We start from the raw sequence: 20854 nt of genomic DNA on the forward strand, positions 1-20854 counted from the left end.
TGTTTTCCCATAAATCTCCTTTTTAAATTGGTAAAGTGAGAAGAATAAAGTGTTGCAGTGTGGTAAATAAAGGTCTTTCACAAAATTACCCAAAAGAAATCAGGTTTTGTGACACAAATACGTAAGCAGTAAGCTAATTAGCTTGTAAGTCCTAGCAAGACATGTATTTTTGTGTCACAGATGGGAAATTCTCTTAACAGCGTTTTGTTTTGTAAGAGGAAAAGAAGATGGAAGAGAGATGACAGTCTTGACTGTTACTGTAACACTTAAAATTTCCTCTTTTGGAGATCAGTAAAGGCTTGTCTTATTTTTGAACAGCAGCTACACCCACCCAAGAAATAATAACCTGGAAAGTTTGCAAGATGACAAAAGGAACCGACATCCTTTAACAATTCAAAACTCAAGTCAAAGGAGTCATGTCACAGATTTGTGTTACACCACAGATACGAGTCTTTCATCACGGTAAAGGATAGCAAAGCAGGAGCACAAATTTGATATGGGTCCTAAAACCGATGAACTGCTCCAATAGAGTCTTTTATACAGCAATATATATCTAAAAGTTTCTAATGTTATAATAGTAATAACTTCATATGAATAGCACCTTTAAAAACTGAGTTTATAAAGTGCTTTGACAGACAAAGCTAAGGCAAAGATAAGCTAAAATTGAGCTAAAATAAGCACCAAGCAAAAAAGACAAAAACAAAGAAAATAGAAGACAGAGCAATAAAAGAGATGAGGATTAAAAATCTAATTAAATTAATAGATATAAATATATTAAAAAAGAACAAAAGATAAGGATAAAAAAGGCATCGTCACATAATGTTAACTTAGAAATAATAAATTAAGACGTCACTTGAAGGCCAATCTATAAACATGGGTTTTAAGCAGTAAAAGGTGTCACTGATTCTTCAAGCCTCATCTCCTCTGGCAGGTCGCCAAAGCACGGTTACATTTAGATTCAAACGTCGACCTCAGAACAGCCAGGACGGCCGTTGCCTGAGGCTGCGTACCGGCTCACATGGAGTCAACGCTACACCGAGCTCCGAAATTTGGTGTCTTAAACCTAAACTTATGTAAATGCAATACAAAAAATACAGTTCAACTCGACTTAACACAGCTTTTCTTAACTTTGACGCTTGTGTTGTTCACTTTTCTAATTAACTGTGATGAGCTGTTTCGTGAAGGCATTGTTTCTGATGAAAAACAAGTTAGGCTTCTCAGCTAGAACAGGAAACTTGACACGCGGTAGTACATTACGTTCCAGATGTATAACATTCCAATCGTTCAAACTCCTGTTTCTATTTATTCATTCAAGGATTGCATTAGTATTCTGAGTAGACATATTAGCTAACCAATGATGAGCGCTGTTCCTTTCACATCTATTGGAAGACTTCTAAAATTCTGCTTGTTTAGTGTATTGAATTAGACAAATAGTGGTTTTGTTGCTTATGAATTTAACTTTATTTGTTAGATTTAAAATGTGACATTTCTTTGCAACTAATTAATCGATATTTAGTTAAATAATGCAACACATTACAATTACTTTGAAAAAAACACACTGTGAGCTAGAGCTGAACTGATTAGACAATCAAATTAATCTGCAACAATTCTGACCGCTGTTTTTTACCATTTTTCACCAAAGAAGTTTCAGGTTCCCACCTCTTGAATATGAAGGCACCTTGGCTACTTTTTTCTATCTTATAGACCAAACTACTCATTGATAATGAAAACAATAAATTAGTTTTAAAAATTTGTGATGAATTGCAGGATATATGAAGAAAGCTGCGCCCTAATACATTAGATTCTACATATTTTTCACACTCTCAAAATATTCCTAGTTGAATAGATAATTTATGTCTGATGTTATTAATGGATACTGAATTTTGGAAATCTATATGAAGGAACTCATGCAGCTCATAATGCTGCCAACTCCAACCCTGAATCAATGCATCACTTTTTTATGAAGGGTTGTGCTATACATTATATATTATGTCCAAACAATGCACTGTCAACTTTCTTATAAGTGTATTTATGTAATCATGCATAGCTGTGTTCTGTGAGATCTCTCATGGTGTTTGTGTAATTTTTAAATATTTTCACATTTTTAAAAATGAATCATTCATTCATTCATTCCTTTCTAGCCAGCTTGTTGGGTTTAATTTATTGTGGCTTCAATTTAACTCATTCAAAATCAAAACATGTCTTTAATATTGCAAGATAACATTATATTTGTAAAATAAGAAGCTAAGTGTGTATTCATTCAGTTATGAGCAATTTGGTTGCACAGTTAGCATACTGGGGAACAACCCTAGATTTGCAACAAAAAGGAAAGGAGATTTGGATAATGATACAAATACACTGACTGACTGTAATTAAGTGAAATATATTAAATATCTTAGAGAAAAAAACAATACAAGGTAAAAAATATTCACCAAATTACAGGGATTGAAACTAAAACTGCAGATTTTAAATATTGGATAGCTCAGTTAGTTGTTGATAGTGTTTACAACTGAGGTTTACAACAGCCTAATTTTATTTATTTATTGAAAACACTTTGCCATTTTCATATTGCTGTTTTGTTGCCCATCACTGCTCTCTCGGTAAGCGTTCTGGCTGAGAAGAGGTTATTTTTATATCTGCTGATCAGCGGAACCGGAAGAGGAAAACGCATGGATTAGTGTGTTTACAACTCACATCATCCTGAGCTGGGTGCACCCGGCCGGCATCACCCTGCTGACCAAAACAGACCCATGCAATTTGCATTTGCAGGCTGGGGTTCCCTTGGGCATAACGCACCTTATAATACAGCCCTGTTTTATTTTGTTAGTGGGGAGAAGGGGATTTTATCGCGGACTAGCTGTGTGATAACTGCCGCAGCGTCGGGGCCACCCACCATCTGTGGAAGTGGGACAAGGGAACAGATGGCGCATCCAAGCCGGCCTGCAGGGCTGCCGACGCTGACTGTTAGGACAGCACTGGAGATGAGTATCAATCATTAAAATAAAAGGCTGTCGTTGGCTATCGCACGGTATATTTTGCAGACGTGACGATGCCAGAGTGACTTGGATGAGGGTGTCTGACAGGAAGCATCGCAGTGTGACCAAATTGATGCGCGACGACTCGACCACTGGCATCAACTTAATCCCTTTTGACGTATCTCTGGCTCGGTGAACAATGGTTGACAACCGCTACGCTACAGCTCTGGTCATCGCCTGCGTGCTGAGCATACTGGCCACCGTGTATCTGTCGGTGGCCATCGGTACGCAGCACTGGTACCAGTACAGCAGCCCCACCGTGCGCGGTGAGGCCAACGTGTCCGAGCTGCGCTCCCTGTATGAGGAGTTCATGGACGGAGAGTTTGATGAGAAAACCTACAGCGACACCCTGTTCCGCCTCAACGGGACCGTGGGCCTCTGGTGGCGGTGTGTGCTCGTCCCTGCCAACGGTCACTGGTACAAAGAGCCAGGTATGTTTATTTAGGCCTAACTGATCCAACGCACCAAAGTGGCATGTAACCTCTGCAGACAGGTGAGTCATTAGTCTCACAAGTTTTTAACTGTAGAGCTGCTGTCTGACTATGAGCCCTACCTTTCTCAGGTAGATGCCATCAGGTGTGGCTCATGTAGGAGCTGTAAGGCCTCTCCGTGAGATGACTGCATCTGAGTCACAGAGCAAAGCATCCGGTTATCTGACAAATAAATCCACAGTTGGCGTTGAAAAACCCAGAAGATACTCAGACAACACTTACCACCCTGAGGATGCTGACCTTTTTCAAAGCAGCCATATTGACATGACATGACAGGCTAAACACAGGTGTCACCAGTGATACTAATTAAAATCCTGTAGCATTTTGTGAAGCAGAGCCTCTCCAATGAGCAGCACTCTGACCTGAATGAGACAGAACCTTAACTAGCATTGTTGGCAACACCTGTACTATTACTGTTTCATGTCAAAATGGCTGCCTTAAAAATGTCTATTTGGACACATTTAAAGGAAATTAAGAGACTTATGTTAGTGAATAATTTTGACAACATGTGAAAAGACTGTGAACTGTGTACTATTGAACTGTGGAGTCAGACCATTGCTGTGTTCAGGATTTTTTGGGCATTACTTGATGACACATTTGAGCCATACGTCCCCTAACACCATATAAAAACCAGAGCACATCAGCACCAGTGCGTATGATGAGAAGACCGGTTATTTTAATCTGGTTCCTTTCACCTGCCACTTGCGGACCGACCCAAATAGTTTCTCCCACATGGTTTTGTGGAGGTGGGAAGTCATAAAGCAGTGTTTTATCAAATCGCTTTATTTTTTTCTGCGTGTTAAGTAATCAAACTGAAGTGGTTTTCCACTGGTGGGAAAAAATGCTGCAAAAGTCTGTCTACTGTGGCCCAACAAGGTGCAGGAAAACATGTCAAAGTGTCCCCTGGGGGGGCCTTAAAATGGTGAAAACATGATGCAGGCTGCTCTACATGCCAGGAAATGTGTTGGAACTGTATCACCATAAATGCATCGCAACCTTCTGCACACTGGTGCTCTTGTAGTTTTTTTTTGTTTCCCACCCCTGCCTCTCAGACAGCCTGAGTCCGCCAGTGTTGGTCATGGTAGTATTATTCTATTATAGGTGTACTGCAAACAACACTCACTTTAATTATCATTTGGCAGTTATTTTTTTTTAATAGTCGATTGATTGTTCAGTTTATAAAATGTCAGAAGATAGTGAAATGTTCATCATTATTCCCTGAAGCCCAAGTTAGCAAACTCAAATTATTTTTTTTCTGACTAGCAGTCAAATACCCCAAAATGTTGAGTTTACTTTCATAGAAAATTTGCATGATGCCAGTGAAATTTTGGGCATTTTTGGCTAAAAATGACTTAAATATAATATAAATAGCCTTTTTGTTGTCTGTTCTTTTTACCTGTGGGATGATATAAGTGACAAAAGTTTAGTAATTTTTTGTTTTCTTGTTAGCCAAGGCTCATCTCTGCTACATGCAAACATGTCATATTGCGATTATTTTGACTGAAATAGTGATTAGTGGGAATGATCATTTTTGCATTACATTTTTCCTTTTTACTGAAACAAGAAGTGATGATGCGACATTTGTTGCAGTCTGTACCAAACAAGCATCTGAAGAGGATATTTATAGGCCAGAGCATCTCTGCAGCACTGTAGTACTTCCATTATAATGCTGTCTTCTCCTTTTCCAAAAAAATGTGACTTTTGTCCTGCTTCTGCAATTTGGATATTGCACTTTTGGATATTGTGATTTCACTGATGTGTTTTGGCTATTGTGATCTGCATCTATCACTATAAGTATAAGTATTTCCTCAGCTCGAGACCTGAAAAGTAGTATGAATACACATGGGTCTTGAGTTTTTTCTTAGCCACACAAAATAATTGTGTATCTTAAAAAATACATCCCAACATAACAGCTCTCTACAAGTTGGCTTTATTCATCTGCATTAGGGAATTTTCCAGTTTTAGGTATCATACAAAAGCTCTGAGTCACTGAGAGGCCTGCACTAAATTTTAACAGTCATACAGTCTCTCTTCTAGACAGTAGATGCAGCTGTCTTCTCCTTTCAGACAAACAAGGGAACAATTTGATAGTGTTGCTGTGACGGCTGAGGTCGGAGAGGTGTTTGTCTTGTCTCTCTGAAGGGAGAAGACGTAACTGTAATCTGGTTTGGATAATACTGACGCTGAGCTGTGGAGCTAAGGGTGCTAAGCTGTAGTGTCAGACCTTGTGTATTCATAATTCCTGTGTTTGGATTTGCAGACGAATACTATATGCTGTTAATGTCTTGGGTTGGACCTTATTTAGTCATAGGGTCATCATGACCGTATCTGTGAATGTTTAAAGACTATCCTGGAGGACTGAAACTCCAGAATTGAAGGGAACATCAGGAAAAAGCATGTATTGATTATTTCTTCATTCTCCTTGGCCAAGTACCACTCTCAGTGTAAGACATACTAGACTCCTGTGTGCTTTCTCCTTTTGATGTATAGGCGAAAGGTAAAATCCGTGGCAATCTATGGCTTGCTCAGACACTGATTCTTCACGTAAACAACCTCTTTCAGATGTCAAGATGGTGTTGGAGTGTCGGAGCTTCACTCTACCTCAGCAGTTCGTTCCCAAGTATAAAGAACCAGGAAACCACAACAGTGGAGAGGACATGCTGCGCACCTGTAAGTTCAGTCACAACGTGTTTACCCTTAAGCTTTAGGAAAATTTCCACCATATTCAGCCTCTGCATTAATCATGACCAATATGTGCTGTTTAATAATACATTGCCTCCAATCAGGGCTCTCTCTTCTGCCATGCATATGAAGGTGAGAAAACAAAGACCTCAGTAAGTGTGATGCCCACACAATTATACCTTTCTGTGTGTGTGTGTGTGTGTGTGTGTGTGTGTGTGTGTGTGCATGTATGTATAGACTTGTGGAGGTGCCAGTTTCTGCTGCCACTGGTGTCCCTGGGTCTGGTGGTGTTGGCAGGCCTGACGGGGTTCTGTGCCTGCCTCTGCCGGAGCCTCACCCCCACCCTGGGCATAGGAGTACTTCACCTGCTGGCTGGTAAGACCTGTTCAGCTGCACAGAACCACTTTCTGGTACCTGGCAAGTTTCACCACATGAGTCATTAAAGTGGATGATCAAGCTTTTAAGCTTTAATAATCAGTTTGCCTTGACCTACATCTAAAAACAGGGAGTTGTAATTGTAGGAACCAAACAAGCATGTTCAGAATTTAATTTTAATTTTACTCTAATCGATTCATACATTAACATACACAATGATTTGGATCGCTCTCACTGCATCAACCTAGTTTCTGGCCATGTCAGGCAGCTTTTTATGCCTCTGTACAGGCAAGGTTAAAGGTCAAAGGTGAACTTCACTGTGGCATAATAACATTCTGCAAAAACATCTGAGTCTCTCAATCAGTCGTCTCTGTGAAAATAGTCTCCAAGTTTCTCACTAGAAATTACTCACTGGAATCATACATGTCAATAATTTCAATTTTAACTTCCAAATATACACTCAGTACCTCTAGGTAAATTCCCTCAGTCTTCAGTACATATAATTTGAGGATGGAATGACAAAAACTCTCAAAATATGACTGCAGACGACCTGCCCAGCACCAAACAGCAGACAGACAGAGTTAGCAACTAGCTGCTGAACATAGTGAAGGATTTAGCAGCTAAGGAATCAGATATGTCTCAGAACAAAATTGAACTAAAAGGAGAGTGAATATTAGTGTTAGATTTATCAGGCAGTGAATGCTAATCTTGTTTGTTGTCTGCTGGATGTGTGAATAAGCAGTTGTTTGCCAACAGGATCACCATATTAACTTCATAAGGTGATAACATATTTACAGCTTTTTGCACTGCCACTGAAGCCAAAAAACCCAATTAATTTAGGTTTAATGACTATTAATGCAATGAATGACCTGAAACTGCACTGTGTAGACTAAAGCAATGCAATATTTAACCATCCAGGAAGGAGGTATAATTTGGGGTTTTCCCTGGAACTGTTATGCTGACTTGCACTTCTATTGCCTCTTGCAACTTGGTTAGCTGTGCCAAGTCGCAACACAGTCACACCCCCTCCTCCCCCTCAAGCAAGAGTTTTGTCATGAGACCCAACTTGTTTGTGCAGGAGAGCAGATGTTTTTAAAAGTCTGAATACACAGTTCAGTTCTCACCTTTTTTTGTAGCTTCTAAGTGAATCTCTCTGGTTTGAAGTTTAATTTCTCCCGAGCATCGCTGTCTCCACTTCCAGTACTTACTGTTTCATGTTTACTGTCAGCCAGATAGAATTTGTGTGAAGTTACAGCTGATGAAAACCCAACATTCACTGATTTTGCTGATTCATAAAAAAAAGCTGTCAAATAACAATATAACGGGAGACTTTTATTGTGAAGAACATATAGGAAATGTAGTGTTTATCTGCTGTTTTACAGCTGGTTTACTCAAGCTAAGCTTGTCTTTAGTGAAAAGACACATCTTCAAGTGGCTAGTCATGCTCTAATGGAGACACAGATTCCTGATTTGCTGGGCTGACGTGCCAAGTCAAACAGAGTCAAGCCAAGCCAGCAAATGTGTAGAGAGAAGGGGTGGAAATCACACCAACGCAACACCTGAGCTTTTGCATCTATAACAAGTCAAAATGTCTGCTGTGTGTATGTGTGTATGCACAGAAATTTGTCATCTAAAGATGCCACCTGATCCTGTGCCCTGCAGGTCTCTGCACCTTAGCCACAGTGTGCTGCTACCTGGCAGGGATGGACCTGCTTCACAGGGTGTCGATGCTGCCTGATAAGGTGGATGGCTCTCTTGGCTGGTCCCTCTACTTGGCCCTCATTTCCTCTCCGCTCCACATGATGGCCGCCGCCCTACTGGTGTGGGCGGCACGCAGCCACAGTCAGAACTACTACCGCATGACCGCCTACCGGGTGGCATAGACTGAGATCCAGCTGTGGATCTCTGCCCTCTTTCAATTCAAACCCCACTCTTACACCAAGATGCATTTTATTATGATCTCAGAGGAATGGGATGTGGGTTAATCTGTGCATTTTGCCCTCTGATGGATTAAAGTGCATGTAGTCTATAGTAATGACCCTATCTGCTGCATTAAAAGATTTGATTTTTATCTCTCGAGGGGTTATGGAATTGGTTTGAAAAAGGTCAACCAGAAAGATGTGTCCAGTGCAACATATGCTTCGTTCAGAGTAATTTAACACCAGGCTGAGAAGCATTAGCTGTGTCCCAGTTTCATATTACAGATTCATTCGTGCCAAGTTCTGAACATAGAGTGCGTTTACGCTGTTACAATTAAAGGACAATTACGGTACTCAAGTTAATTGCTAGCCTTTAGGTATACAGCGGCTTTGCTTCAAAGCAAGTTTGACAGGACAAGACACACGAGCGGTCAGTAGGTTATATGTATCAGACAAGTTTTAAACAAGTGCACAGGTTAGTCAAACTTATTTAGAAGAGAAAACTATGGCAACCGATTAAATTATTATTCAAACAGGACGGCTGAGCAGTTTCTGAATAAAGAAATACATATTGCATTGCAGTATTTATGGTGTGAATTTTTTTTTTTAATACCAAAAAAAAATGTTTTCTTCAGTCTGTGGAATATGATGTGTAGGCTAGGACATCTCTGCAGCATGAAAATATTCAATTTAAAATGGTATTTTGGCACACATTTCACTTTTAACAAATATTGCACCCTTCTGCGATTTGCAGTTTGTTGAACTGCGATTGCAATAAAATTTCAATTAACTGTTCAGCTCTATAAAACAAGTGACTGACTGCGACATCAGACCACAGATGAAACGGTATTAAAAGTTTTATATCACAGTTATAGTGACCAAAATCATCACGGTTATCACACTGAAATCATTTCACCAGGTTTTATATTGAAAACCTCTCATCAATTTGAAATGACGTCACGTCCTTTTGTGATGTTGATGTTTTTAATTGATGCAAAACAAACCCACCATGCATGCTACGCCTGCATCTGGGAGACCGTTCCTAACTGTGGCTGATGCTGGACAGTATTTAACATGAGTATTTCAAACACGGTAATCAAACAAGATTTTACTAATAATTAAAATTTCAAACATTAATACTAATCGTTGGAAATTTTAGCACGGTTTATTGTGAATCATAGTTGTATGACAATTATTCTTAAAATAATAAGTCAAGGGTCATGCAAATTATGGGAGGAACACAGGAAAATTGGGATTGCTGGCAGGTTGTGTGCAACGATATATAATTACCAATATTTCATTTGTGTCCTCTCGCTGTTTGCAGCTTGTTTCTTGATTGATTTGATCAGAAGGTTTCTGTCTGTGTGCTTTGACCTGACGATGATACAAGTGGAGTCGATCCAAATTTTATCCAGATTGAAATAAACAAGAGTTGTCACTGAAGTACGAATGCATGTGACATGAGACTGGGACACACCTATCACTCACATCTGACGGTTGAAATTTTCAAGTGTTTTGCACCTCTTATCACACCCAGAGTCACAATGGGGTGTGGTGACATCTGCTCTTTGTTGCCCTCGTGAAAAGACGGCAGTGAAGTGAAGATGTCCACGACACACCCTGAGTGTGTTTCCTTGTCACTGACTGCAGCAAAACAATAACCGTGTACGCAAACCATTATATATTTATTTTGACGGAGGATTGCTGTTATATAATCGGTCTTTTACTTGTGCTGCTTCTAAACATAGTCTGGGAATGTGGTGAATACAATGAGAGTGACGATGACTATTACTGTACATATGTTTCAGGTTTTGTTCCATTTACGTTCACCCTTTTTTTATTTGAAGTGACGTTTATTTATTCATGGCCATTATTAAGGCCAAACTGTTCATTATTTGTTTACCCAATGAATTGTTTTCTTTGCTATTTTCAAGCATATTTTTAATGTTTTGATTCATTTTTTTTAGTTTTTTGTAGAAAAGATCAAAAAGTCATACTTTTTTCAACATAGTAGTAGTTTTTGCCACTTTGTGATTTGTTTTGTTTTTTTGACCTTACATGCTCATATAAATTGTTTTTGTGACTTCAGTTGTGCTTGTTTTTATTTATTTAATTTATATTTGCTCCTTTGTTTTTGTATTAATTTGTTATCACCATTTCAATTCAACAGGATTTAAGGGAAACTGTGTTTCCCTGTTAGGCATTATGAATGTAATTTAAAGGCCATATTGTGATAAGCTACGGTATTCCTTTGCACTTAAATTATTGTCAGACATATCCTGAATATTGCTGTAGTGGTGAGTAGTGAATTTCTATTTTTGATGATGTAAATGTCCCAAAAATACATTTAAAAAAGAAAAAATACCATTATTATCCTAAAGCTCATGCTATACTGTGTGTCCAGTAATATAAAAATGACCACCAGTAACACGATTTCATAAAACTAAAGAATGTCTGTGAAATGATGCACTATGTGTGATAGGTCTCATGATAAATCAGATTGTATTTTGCATATTCAGCCTTTTAATTCAAGAAATGGTTATATCCCTGAAGCCACTGTAGCGTGCATATAACAGCAAATGTCACTGTATGACTGTGCTTTTGTGACTCTGCAATGAATGTGATGTTCATTCTCCAGTTGTGAGCTTAAACAGTTAATAACTGTACACTTAAATATTGTGTGTGCGTGTGTATGCGAGTGTACACATGCTTATTCCAAGCAACTGTCGTCATTCCAATAAAAGTAACATTTTTGTAAAATTTATTACGTAGTCACATCAGTCTCATCATGTCAGATATTTTAAAAAGTCCATCCTCACTCCTCCTCCTCTTCCTCCTCTTCCTCTTCTGATCCAAAATCTTCTTCGTTGGCTTGTTGCTCCTCCGCTGTCTGCACTCGGACTGCAGGAACCATCACACGTCTTTTTCTTGCCAGCGAGAGAGCGATGGCCTTCTCGTAATAAGCACATTCATTGATGAAGAAAGGATAAATAGGTTCTTTGCCTTTGTACCGCAGTGTTTCACCTGAGAAAGTCTGGAACAGCGGGTCTTCTGGGTAGAGCAGGCAGAAGTCTCGATCCTGTGGGGACGGACAGACAAAAACTTAAGGTCCAATAATGCCCCAATAAAAGTACACGGTGCGTTATTTAATATTAAGATGCAAAGAAATACGACAACTTGAAAAAATGTCCAAATAATAAATCAGAAGTGTTGCTTTTATTTTATCCATGAAAAATTAGTTTTTCTTTTCAACTTAAATCATGTACAACTGCAAAAACAATGCAGCAATCAGTATCAGTCCTTGTATAAAATGAAAATAATAAATTAAATGAAGCACGAAATATCACAGCAGACATTATTTCATTGCGATACTCGATGATATATTGTTATATCAAAATGGCTGCTGTGAGAAAGCAGTAGTTGTTGGAGCAGGGGTTACTGAAACTGCTGTAATACTACTAATAATACAGTCACATGTCACATGCTACTGTATTTTTCTTGCATTTGAATTGACGTCGGTGGAGTCTTGTTGACTCACGCATACTCACATTGTGAGCTGTTGCAAAAACAGTACAGACTGAACCTTAATTAGCACATGGCAGGTATTTATGGAGAGGATGCTTTTCATGATAGTCATGGTGACTGACAAGGTTGTGTTATCAAATACTTTCATCTCAGTTATGAGTTATGAGAATGTTATTCCGGTTTACGATCGATGTTAACACATTCGGTACCTGCAGTGTGATTCCTACCATCACGTATTGGGCCATACAGACACTCTCCATATCAAACAGGATTTTTCCCAAAATGACATTACAGAAGCAAATCCTAACTAGCTTTAATAATCCCCATTAGCTCACTTCATCCTGTCCTACCTCAGTTTAGGAAATCCCATGTAATCAATCCAACATGTCTGTTACCCAGCAACCGACCTTTTTCGGTTAGCAACATCTGTAGAGAAATCCAAAGATGTTTGTTTTGGGAATTTTAGAGCAACGTTAACTTGCAAGATAAAAGAAAGAAGATGGGCTACGATGGACAAAATCTCCACTGTTTCTGGCATCCGTTGTGTAAAAGCAATAAAAGAGGATCAATGTGGAGTAAGCAAATTAGCTAACACTACCGTTAGCTAGTTAGTAAATTAGCTAGTACCACCGGTGAAAAAGTGAAAGTTAGGGCTGCTTAATGGTTATCCTAAAGTTAGCAGAGTTTATTTATTGATTTTTTTTTTTTTTGCTGTGCAATGACTAAAACACACTAGTAGCTAATTGTGAAAGTGAAAGTGTGTTTCTCTGTAATTAATACAAAATTACTCTCTCATTTTTTGTAATTCTAATTAATTCTATTCAAATTTAATATAATTCTAATTTCTCTATTTCCGTCCAGTGGAGCTTCTGGATGCAGAGGTTTTATCAGACGCTATCAACTCAGTCTAGTATGAAAACCATGCCATGGATGCCAGTTGGCGTCATGAATGCACTTTGGTATGAAGCCATTTTACAGGAGGAGGCCCCACCCTGTGCTGTGAACACTAATATGTCTTAATATCCTACAGTGAATAAGTTGCCACACTCACACATAACATATGATTCATCCCAGCAGAATATAAAGCACCTTTATACAAAGGCTGATTTTCTTCAGAGAAAAGGCCTATAGTTAACTGTCTTGTACATTATTGTTAGGTAATTTGTAGTCATATGGTTAATTGGTCTTATAATTCTTGGTTTGGTCCCTTGTTTATTCAAACTTAAATGACTGAGCTTAGTTGGACAAAAGGCAAAGACGTTTCAGACTGCACCATGAGTCTATGTGTTGAAATAATGATGCTAAATAAAGTCACGTTCCATTTAGTGTAGGCTGAACCTTTCCATTTAGCCAACATGCACAGTAGCAGCACCCTGACTCTGTTTGACCTGAATGGACAGGTACCTTAACTAGTATCACTGGTAACACCTGTGTTTACACTACTGTTTCATATCCAAACGGCTGCTGTGAAAAGGTCTATGTCCATACTGTATGTGTGAAGATTTAAAGCAGCTGGGCAGCAATAAATAGGTCCAGAAACTGTATACTGTAGTTGTTGGAGCTGTCATCACAAAAACTGCTCAGGGATTCAAAAGAGAAAGGAAAGTTGTAGAAAGTTGTAGAAATGTGATACGTTCTCATATCAAAAACAACAATACTGTGGTTTGGAGTTACATGATACTGCATTTCTCCTAAAGCGTAGTAACTTCCTGGAGTCCTTGTGCTGCACTCATGATGCATTACGAAGACCGTAGTTATGATTAGTCAAATAACAAAAACAACCACAAAATAGCCACAGACCTCAATCAGTGGTAGAACAGGAACTGCATGGTGGAATTCACAATGCTCTGTTATCGGATTTTACTCGGTGCGGTTGCTTCCTGTTCACTGTTGATATAACATGCTGCATGATCACCCCGTCACAACATTTTCCTTATTCCATTCATCCTTTAAATTTCTATTTATAACAAAATATACAGGTTTTCACAAAGTAACATGAATGCACCATCTTCATACTTTACTGAGTGCTGGTAATTTGTACTATCATACTGTATTATAGAAACTTTCTATCTTAAATCTTAAGTTAAAGCTGTAATATATAACATTTATGCATTAAGATGTCTCAGAATGCTAGACAGAGTATAAACACACACACAAAATATTCAAACAGAGGAACACGTAATTTATTCAACAGTGACAGTGTTTGCTGCCACACATTGAATATGTCAAAGAGTGAGGAGGGAAGTTGGCGAATGTGACCAAACATAGCGTAAATATAACTAGAATACGACCTCATCCCTGCTCATCACTTCTGCCTGAGACATGTCAGATATTCATGAGCTATGATGGTTGGCTAAAAGAAAAAAAAACCAACACGTCTTTTGTTATTGTTTTACTCTTCAGCCTATCTTATTTTAGGTTAGGAAACTTTTATTTCTGTTACCTTGCAACAGCACCTATTTTTCTGTTGGTAAAATCTATAGACAAGTAAACACTATTTACAAGACTTACTCAGGTAAAAGACAGTGTCTCAGATAAAATACATTTCACAGTTTTGTATGTTCAGCTGACCTGCTGTGCGATGACTGGATGATGTCAGCACTTAATTGGAATTAATTAATTAAAAGTGTAGACTGAACACTGTATCTTCTTTGTAATTAATACAAACTTACTCTCATCACTTCTAATTCAGATGACTGTAATTCTATTCTAATTTAAGTCTATTTCCCATATGTCTTTGCAGTGGAGTTTCTGGTTCATCAACAGTCTTTACTGGGTTTCATAACTGCATTGTGGTATGAAGGCATTTTACAGGAGGCGGCCCCACCCTGTGTGTGTGAACATGAATGTAGTTTAATATGCTGCAATTAATATGTCACGGCGCTCACTCACACAGACATGATTCATCCTTCCAGAGCGCACAACACCTTGACACAAAAGCTGATTTTTTTATTTGGACAAATGGCCTTTGATTATATAACAAAAATTGTCTGCTCTTTATTGTTCAGTAGTTTGTCATCATATATCTAATTTGTCTTGTTGATTCAGTGCCTTGTTCGTCCAAACTGAAGTAGCATTTAAATCGGACAAAAGGCAAATATATTTCATGCTGTGCCTGGAGTTGAGTCTCATTTCCTCTTGGATTGTTGACAAGTTTGACCAAGATGAAGACACAGTACAGCAAACATGGTTTTACCAGTGATACTAATTAAGGTCCCATTCCATTTAGTGCAGCAGGGCCTTTCCAGTTTGCCAGCAGTTCCTGTAAGAACTACAGTATGAAATTCACAATGCCAGTTAATTGTGGAAAGGCTGCTGTTCACGGAAGTCAAAGCAATTATCAGAAGCTATTATTGAATACTTCTAACTCAGTGCAGTTGTTATTCCTGTTTACTACTGACATTATCATATTTGCTACCCATCGTGTTTTCACTCCGTCACATTATTTTTCTTATTCCATTCTGTTACAAGATTTCTGCCTGAGTCATGTCAGATTTTCTTGAGCTACGGTGGTCGAAGTTTCTGCAAAGTGGCTGCCCTACACTTCCAGTAACATGTTGCACTGTCATTTGAATTTTGGACAAGAGAGCAAGACTTTAATTTGACTATGTAATGTAATTGACTTTTCTAGAAAGCCCACTTTAAACCCCAGTAAATTTTAATTTATTATTGCAAACATTAGAAACTCTCCATATATGTTTAATAGTATGCTAGTCTGTAAATAAATTTCACATTTTTGCATATGCAGCTGACCTGCTGTGCAATGACTGAAAGACTCAGTCAGATACATTGGAATTAATTAACTGAAAGTGTAGAAACTGAACACTGTTTTCTCTGCAGTTAACCAAATTACAGGCTTATTTTATTCTAAATGTAATTTATTGTAATTCTAATTACTTGTGTACTCTGTATTATTGTCCAGATATAATAGATGTAAAATGGTGTTGCTGAAAAAAGATTTGATGAGTCACGCAGCGGAGTGTCGTTAAGATTTACTATCAACTCACATTTTAAACTCTCAGCTGTTAATAATAGTATGCTAGGTTTAAAATAGAGTGTAAATCACGCCGTGGACGTCATTTAGTTTCAGACTGCATTGTGGTATGAAGCCATTTTACAGTAAGAGGCCCCACCCTGTGTTGTGAACACTAATCTTGTACATCCTTTACATCAAGCTCACACACACATGATTCATCCTTGCAGAGAAAACGCACCTTTAAACAAAGGTTAATGCTTTTTCGTCTGCCTTTAATTGTATCACAAAAGTTAGTCTTGTTTATTCAATCTTAAATGGCTGAGCTCAGAAGCATTTAAATCAGCTTAGCAGTATTTAAGTTGAACAAAAGGCAAAAACGTTTCAGTCTGTACCTGGAGTTGAGGATGAATGGCTGCTGTTATGTTGCGAGTCTCACTGTCTCTTGGGTAGTCTATGTGTTTAACCAAGGTGAACACATCCACAAATCCTCCTTCAAAAATAGTACCTGAAAACAAAAGCAGAGCAAGCAGAAGAGGTCTTAAAACAAAATGACAAAGGGCTTAAAAGATGCAACGTTTTCAAGACGTTTTTGGACGCAAAGCAGAAATACTCAATTGGTAACCTGCGCTTAATTGCACCTGAGTTGAATAAACGGACCCAGTCGAGCATGTGCTGCACACCAAATTTCATTGCTGTGTAGATGTTTGACCTCACCACGCCGTGGGGTTGGGGGCCGACCTCCATGGCTGCAGAAAGCATATTTGAGATGACAAATATTTAAATATTACACAATATCAAGTATTCAAATGCTTTTGATAAGATGATGTTAAAATAGTAACTAAAAAAAAAATCTTACCAAAGCCATGTTTTCCCACTGAATCCAGAGAATATGATTCTTTTTTGCTGACGTCAAAATGGATGTACCTCATCGGTACATCTGGCATATTCCTCTGAAAGTGACAGGTCAGACTTAACTTTAGTTTTCTTGCATTATCAACCTGAACAGACCGTTTTCACAGCAGCCACTGTGACATGAATTAGTAAGTTGAACACTTAATCTATTTTTACAGTGCGCGTAGGAAACTTTGTGCTTGCCTGCAGGTGTCTGAATGTGTGCAGGCAGATCCAGTCGCTGTCAGAGTACGCAATGAAGCACAGGCCCATGTTGGCCGTGGTGTTGTGGAGGTCGCAGATAAGATCCACCGCATCGGGACTCCCTTTGGGACCCAGCATGGCGTTCAGTTCCCGCGATCTGAGAATCTCATAGGGGGTCGCATCTGATATGGGACCGCTGGGAGACAGAGAAACAATCTGATTACAACTCAGCATCATCCAGGGCCACAAAATATTATGATTGAAAGGCTACTCAAACCCTACGATGATGTCATATTTTTAGCTGACAAATAGAGAAAACAAAAAAAGTTAGTTAGGATGAGAGATAGGATAGGACACAGCCATGAGTTTAAGAAATGCTTCTGTGATAGGATTTTTCCTATCCTGGAAACTTAGGTCAAGGTAGGACTAGCACTTAGGAAATTTTCCTGTAATGATCTTAAAATCTTAAAATCTACCAACTTTATGATAACCGTTAAGCTGTCCTGACTTTCAATGATCCACTTGTAGCGGTAGCTAACGGTAGCTAACGGTAGTGTTTGCTAACTTGATTAATCCATATGGCTGCTCTTTTAGTGCTTTTTCACAATGGATGCTGGATACAACAGACATACAACATGTTAGCTTTGTTGTAAATTTACCAAAAACAGCATCTTTGGATTTCTCCACAGATGTTACCAAAACGCTCTTGTTGTTTTTGCTCCATGTTTTGTGTTTAAATGTTCCTCAATGATAAAAAACAACAATTACACAGTTGTTGAGCTCGGCGAGATGAGAAATATAGTGTTGGTTGCTGGGCAACCTGAGATTTGATGAGGCAAAATATGAGAGGATTCCTCAAGTTAGTCAGGGTTTGCTTTTGTAAAACCAAATTAGGAAAATTCTTATTTTAGACTCTTCCTATCTTAACTTGACACTTGTGATAGGAAGTTTCTGTAATGCAGCCCAAGAACTGTTAACATCAGCATCATCGCCTACTCAGTGCCATCTTACTTGAGGGTGGCATGGGTGAAGCAGCGGTTCAGGTCTGTCTTGATGTATCTGCGACACTGCTGCATGGCCCATGGGTTTGACAGCACCTTCAGCACTGTCACGGGCTTTTCCTCCACCTCCCCCTTCTTCTCCTCTTCCTCCTTCTCCATCACTTTCTTGTCCGCCTTCAGAAGCTCTCTCACCAAGTACACCCCAGACAGCTCGTTGCCATGGGTACCGCCGCACACAGCGACCCGGGACAACCTTGGCAAGCACACCACCTTGTCTACCTCCATCTGACTGGGAGCAGGCACAGACACAGTGGGGAAAAAGTGCAAGAATTTGAAAGCGTATGCAACCAAAATATCATCTTCACATGTTACTGTATATTATGCATCCAGATTTGAGCAGCACATGCACAGACTGAGTTGCATTTCCTCTGTTCATACACAACTTATATCTCTTTTTATTCAGTATTTCACTCAGTGGGAGGTATCAGTTTCCCCAGTGTTGATGTGACTGGGTACATTGAAGACAACACTGCAACACAAAGCAGAGATACTGATTTGTGAAACCTTACCTCATTTTTTCTGGCTTGCTGAAAACTGTAAAGGGGCAGTTCCGACTTTAAACCCTTCAAATGTACTCTGCCCTGAAGCAGCACTGAGATTAAGTCTGTATAAAGTCTCTCAACTGAGCATATCTTGAGGTAAAACAGGGCGAACTGTCAGCTCCGCATTCACAAATAAGAGATGAAATGAATGACGAAGCATCATACTGTACATCTTACCCAAGCCGTTACCTTTCTCTTCCCTCTCCCCCTGCCGTTTACCCTCTTCCACCCTCTCCCAGGCTTTCATGCAGTTTTACTGATTCAGCATTCCCATCCCTCCCTCTGTACAGGCTGTAGCTGCCTGTTATGCAAACTCTCACCGTCTCTCTACCACCTCTTGTCCACTGCACTGCACTGTACTACACTGTATCATAGGCAGGGTGTGTCCTGAGTGTGACGCGGCGTATTGGTCGCTCCCTTTTGGTCCTGACAGCTGTGAGGTCCACCGAGCTGCAAGCCCCTCCCCAACTTTCCCCAACTCCCCGTTTCTCTCTCTGCCCCATGTATAGGATGGTAGGTTCCAGTCTGCCTTTCACAAAATTGGCTGAAAATAAATCTGCTGGCATGACACAGCAGGAGAGGCGCCTGTGGTGTGTACAGTGAAAGAAACAGCTCTTCTCGCAGGAAAAATAACAAGAGAACCAGCTGATTTAAAGAGAACACAGATTCAGTCCGTCCCTGTAAATACAAGGAGGTTGACTGCAAAAGAAAAAGATAAAAAAAATAGCAGGTTAAATCTTGTCTTAATGTCCATGTGTCTGTCTGGCAAGTACATTTTCTTTATTTTATTGACAAATGGCCTTTTAAATATATAATTTCTATATTTAGCATGTTTTATCTTTTATTGTATTTTTACATTTACTTTGTTGTTTAAAATTTCTACTATAATGTGTGTTTGTTTGCTGCCTTTAACTATATAGCCTGAGCAATAGACCTTTTAATGGCAATAACCATTTTGACATGAAGTAGTGGGTCAACAGGTGTTGCAATGATATTGATTAAAATTGTGTTCCTACCAAAAGAGTCAGGGCGCTGCTCTTTTGCATGACACCTCGGTGTCATTAGTAACACCTGTGTTTTCTCTATTTGACATCAATATGGCTGCTGTGAAAAAGGTCTATACTGGATTTTAAAGGCAAATATTAGCTATGATACATGTTTATCAACTAATATTATTATTCCTTTTTTTTAACATATAAAAAGAGTTTTAATGGAGATAACTTACATTCATTTTTTAAGGAGTTGTGACCGAGATACATGCTTAGCAAGAGATTTTAAATGCTCATGAACAACAGCACTTTGAGCTAAATGGTAATATTAGCATGCTAGCATTTTGATGTTTATCAGGTACAATGTTTACTATCATTGATATGTGTTCATTAAATTCTTTTCCTACTTTATTATTTTTTTAACATGTACAAATGTCTTTAAGAAAATGTCTTAATTTTGCTTTCAGAGGAGTTGCAACCACGATATGCAGAGCAGGACATCTGACAGTTGAACAAAAGCATACAGCTATGCTTACACACAGCAGAAGTTTGAGTTAAATGTTAATCTCAGCATGCTAACATGTTAATGTTCAACAGGTATAAGATTTAACATGTTCGCCATCATAGTTTAGTGTAAACATTTGCTAATTAGCACCGAGCACAAAGTACAAGATAGATCTCCTTATTATTTTACAGCAAAGTTGTATAACAGTAAGTGTATTTTCCTCTTCTTTGCTACAGAATATATAAAATGTATAAACTAAAATTAAGTAGAATGGTTGAATAGATAATAATCAGTTACAGTCCTTTAGCATCCTTTGGGCTCTCTACAGGCACCTGTTTTGCTTTAAAGTTGCCCTTAAGTTTATACTAAATGTATTATTTTTTTTATGGTAGCTTTAACAATTTAACAAAGAGCTTACGCCCAAATCAAATCACCAGTACACAATTTGCAAATACACTATTCATGGAGTTAAGACCAACTATGAATATTTTTAAAAAATGAACTGGAACAAACTAATGACAAGTTGTTTTCATTGGTTTTTATTTTTTATTGACAACATTTGTCATCCCATCCAAAGCTCCTACTGAACATAAGGACAGAAATTCCCAAAGAACTGATTTGGCAAATCTTTAATCGCGTTACCTAATCAATAACTAACG

General features: G+C 38.7%; 2 protein-coding genes across 2 annotated transcripts; one reads left to right on the top strand and one right to left on the bottom strand.

Moving 5' to 3' along the window:
* Nucleotides 1-2689: 2689 nt before the first annotated feature.
* Nucleotides 2690-9109, top strand: LOC146305623 (claudin domain-containing protein 1-like). The gene is made up of 4 exons (XM_084712363.1): nt 2690-3466; nt 6089-6196; nt 6446-6583; nt 8246-9109. The coding sequence occupies exons 1-4, from the start codon at nt 3175-3177 to the stop codon at nt 8464-8466; spliced, it is 759 nt and encodes a 252-aa protein (XP_084568489.1). The 5' UTR covers nt 2690-3174; the 3' UTR covers nt 8467-9109.
* Nucleotides 9110-11240: 2131 nt separating this feature from the next.
* LOC146305624 (N-acyl-aromatic-L-amino acid amidohydrolase (carboxylate-forming) B-like) lies at nt 11241-19092 on the bottom strand. The gene is made up of 7 exons (XM_084712364.1): nt 18669-19092; nt 18110-18388; nt 17099-17294; nt 16860-16953; nt 16642-16749; nt 16396-16508; nt 11241-11581 (listed from the first exon to the last, which is right to left on the bottom strand). The coding sequence occupies exons 1-7, from the start codon at nt 18671-18673 to the stop codon at nt 11318-11320; spliced, it is 1059 nt and encodes a 352-aa protein (XP_084568490.1). The 5' UTR covers nt 18674-19092; the 3' UTR covers nt 11241-11317.
* Between the last annotated feature and the right edge of the window lie 1762 nt (nt 19093-20854).

Source organism: Lutjanus erythropterus, chromosome 23, assembly GCF_056507025.1.
Source record: "Lutjanus erythropterus isolate fLutEry1 chromosome 23, fLutEry1.hap2, whole genome shotgun sequence".
NCBI lineage: Eukaryota > Metazoa > Chordata > Actinopteri > Lutjaniformes > Lutjanidae > Lutjanus > Lutjanus erythropterus.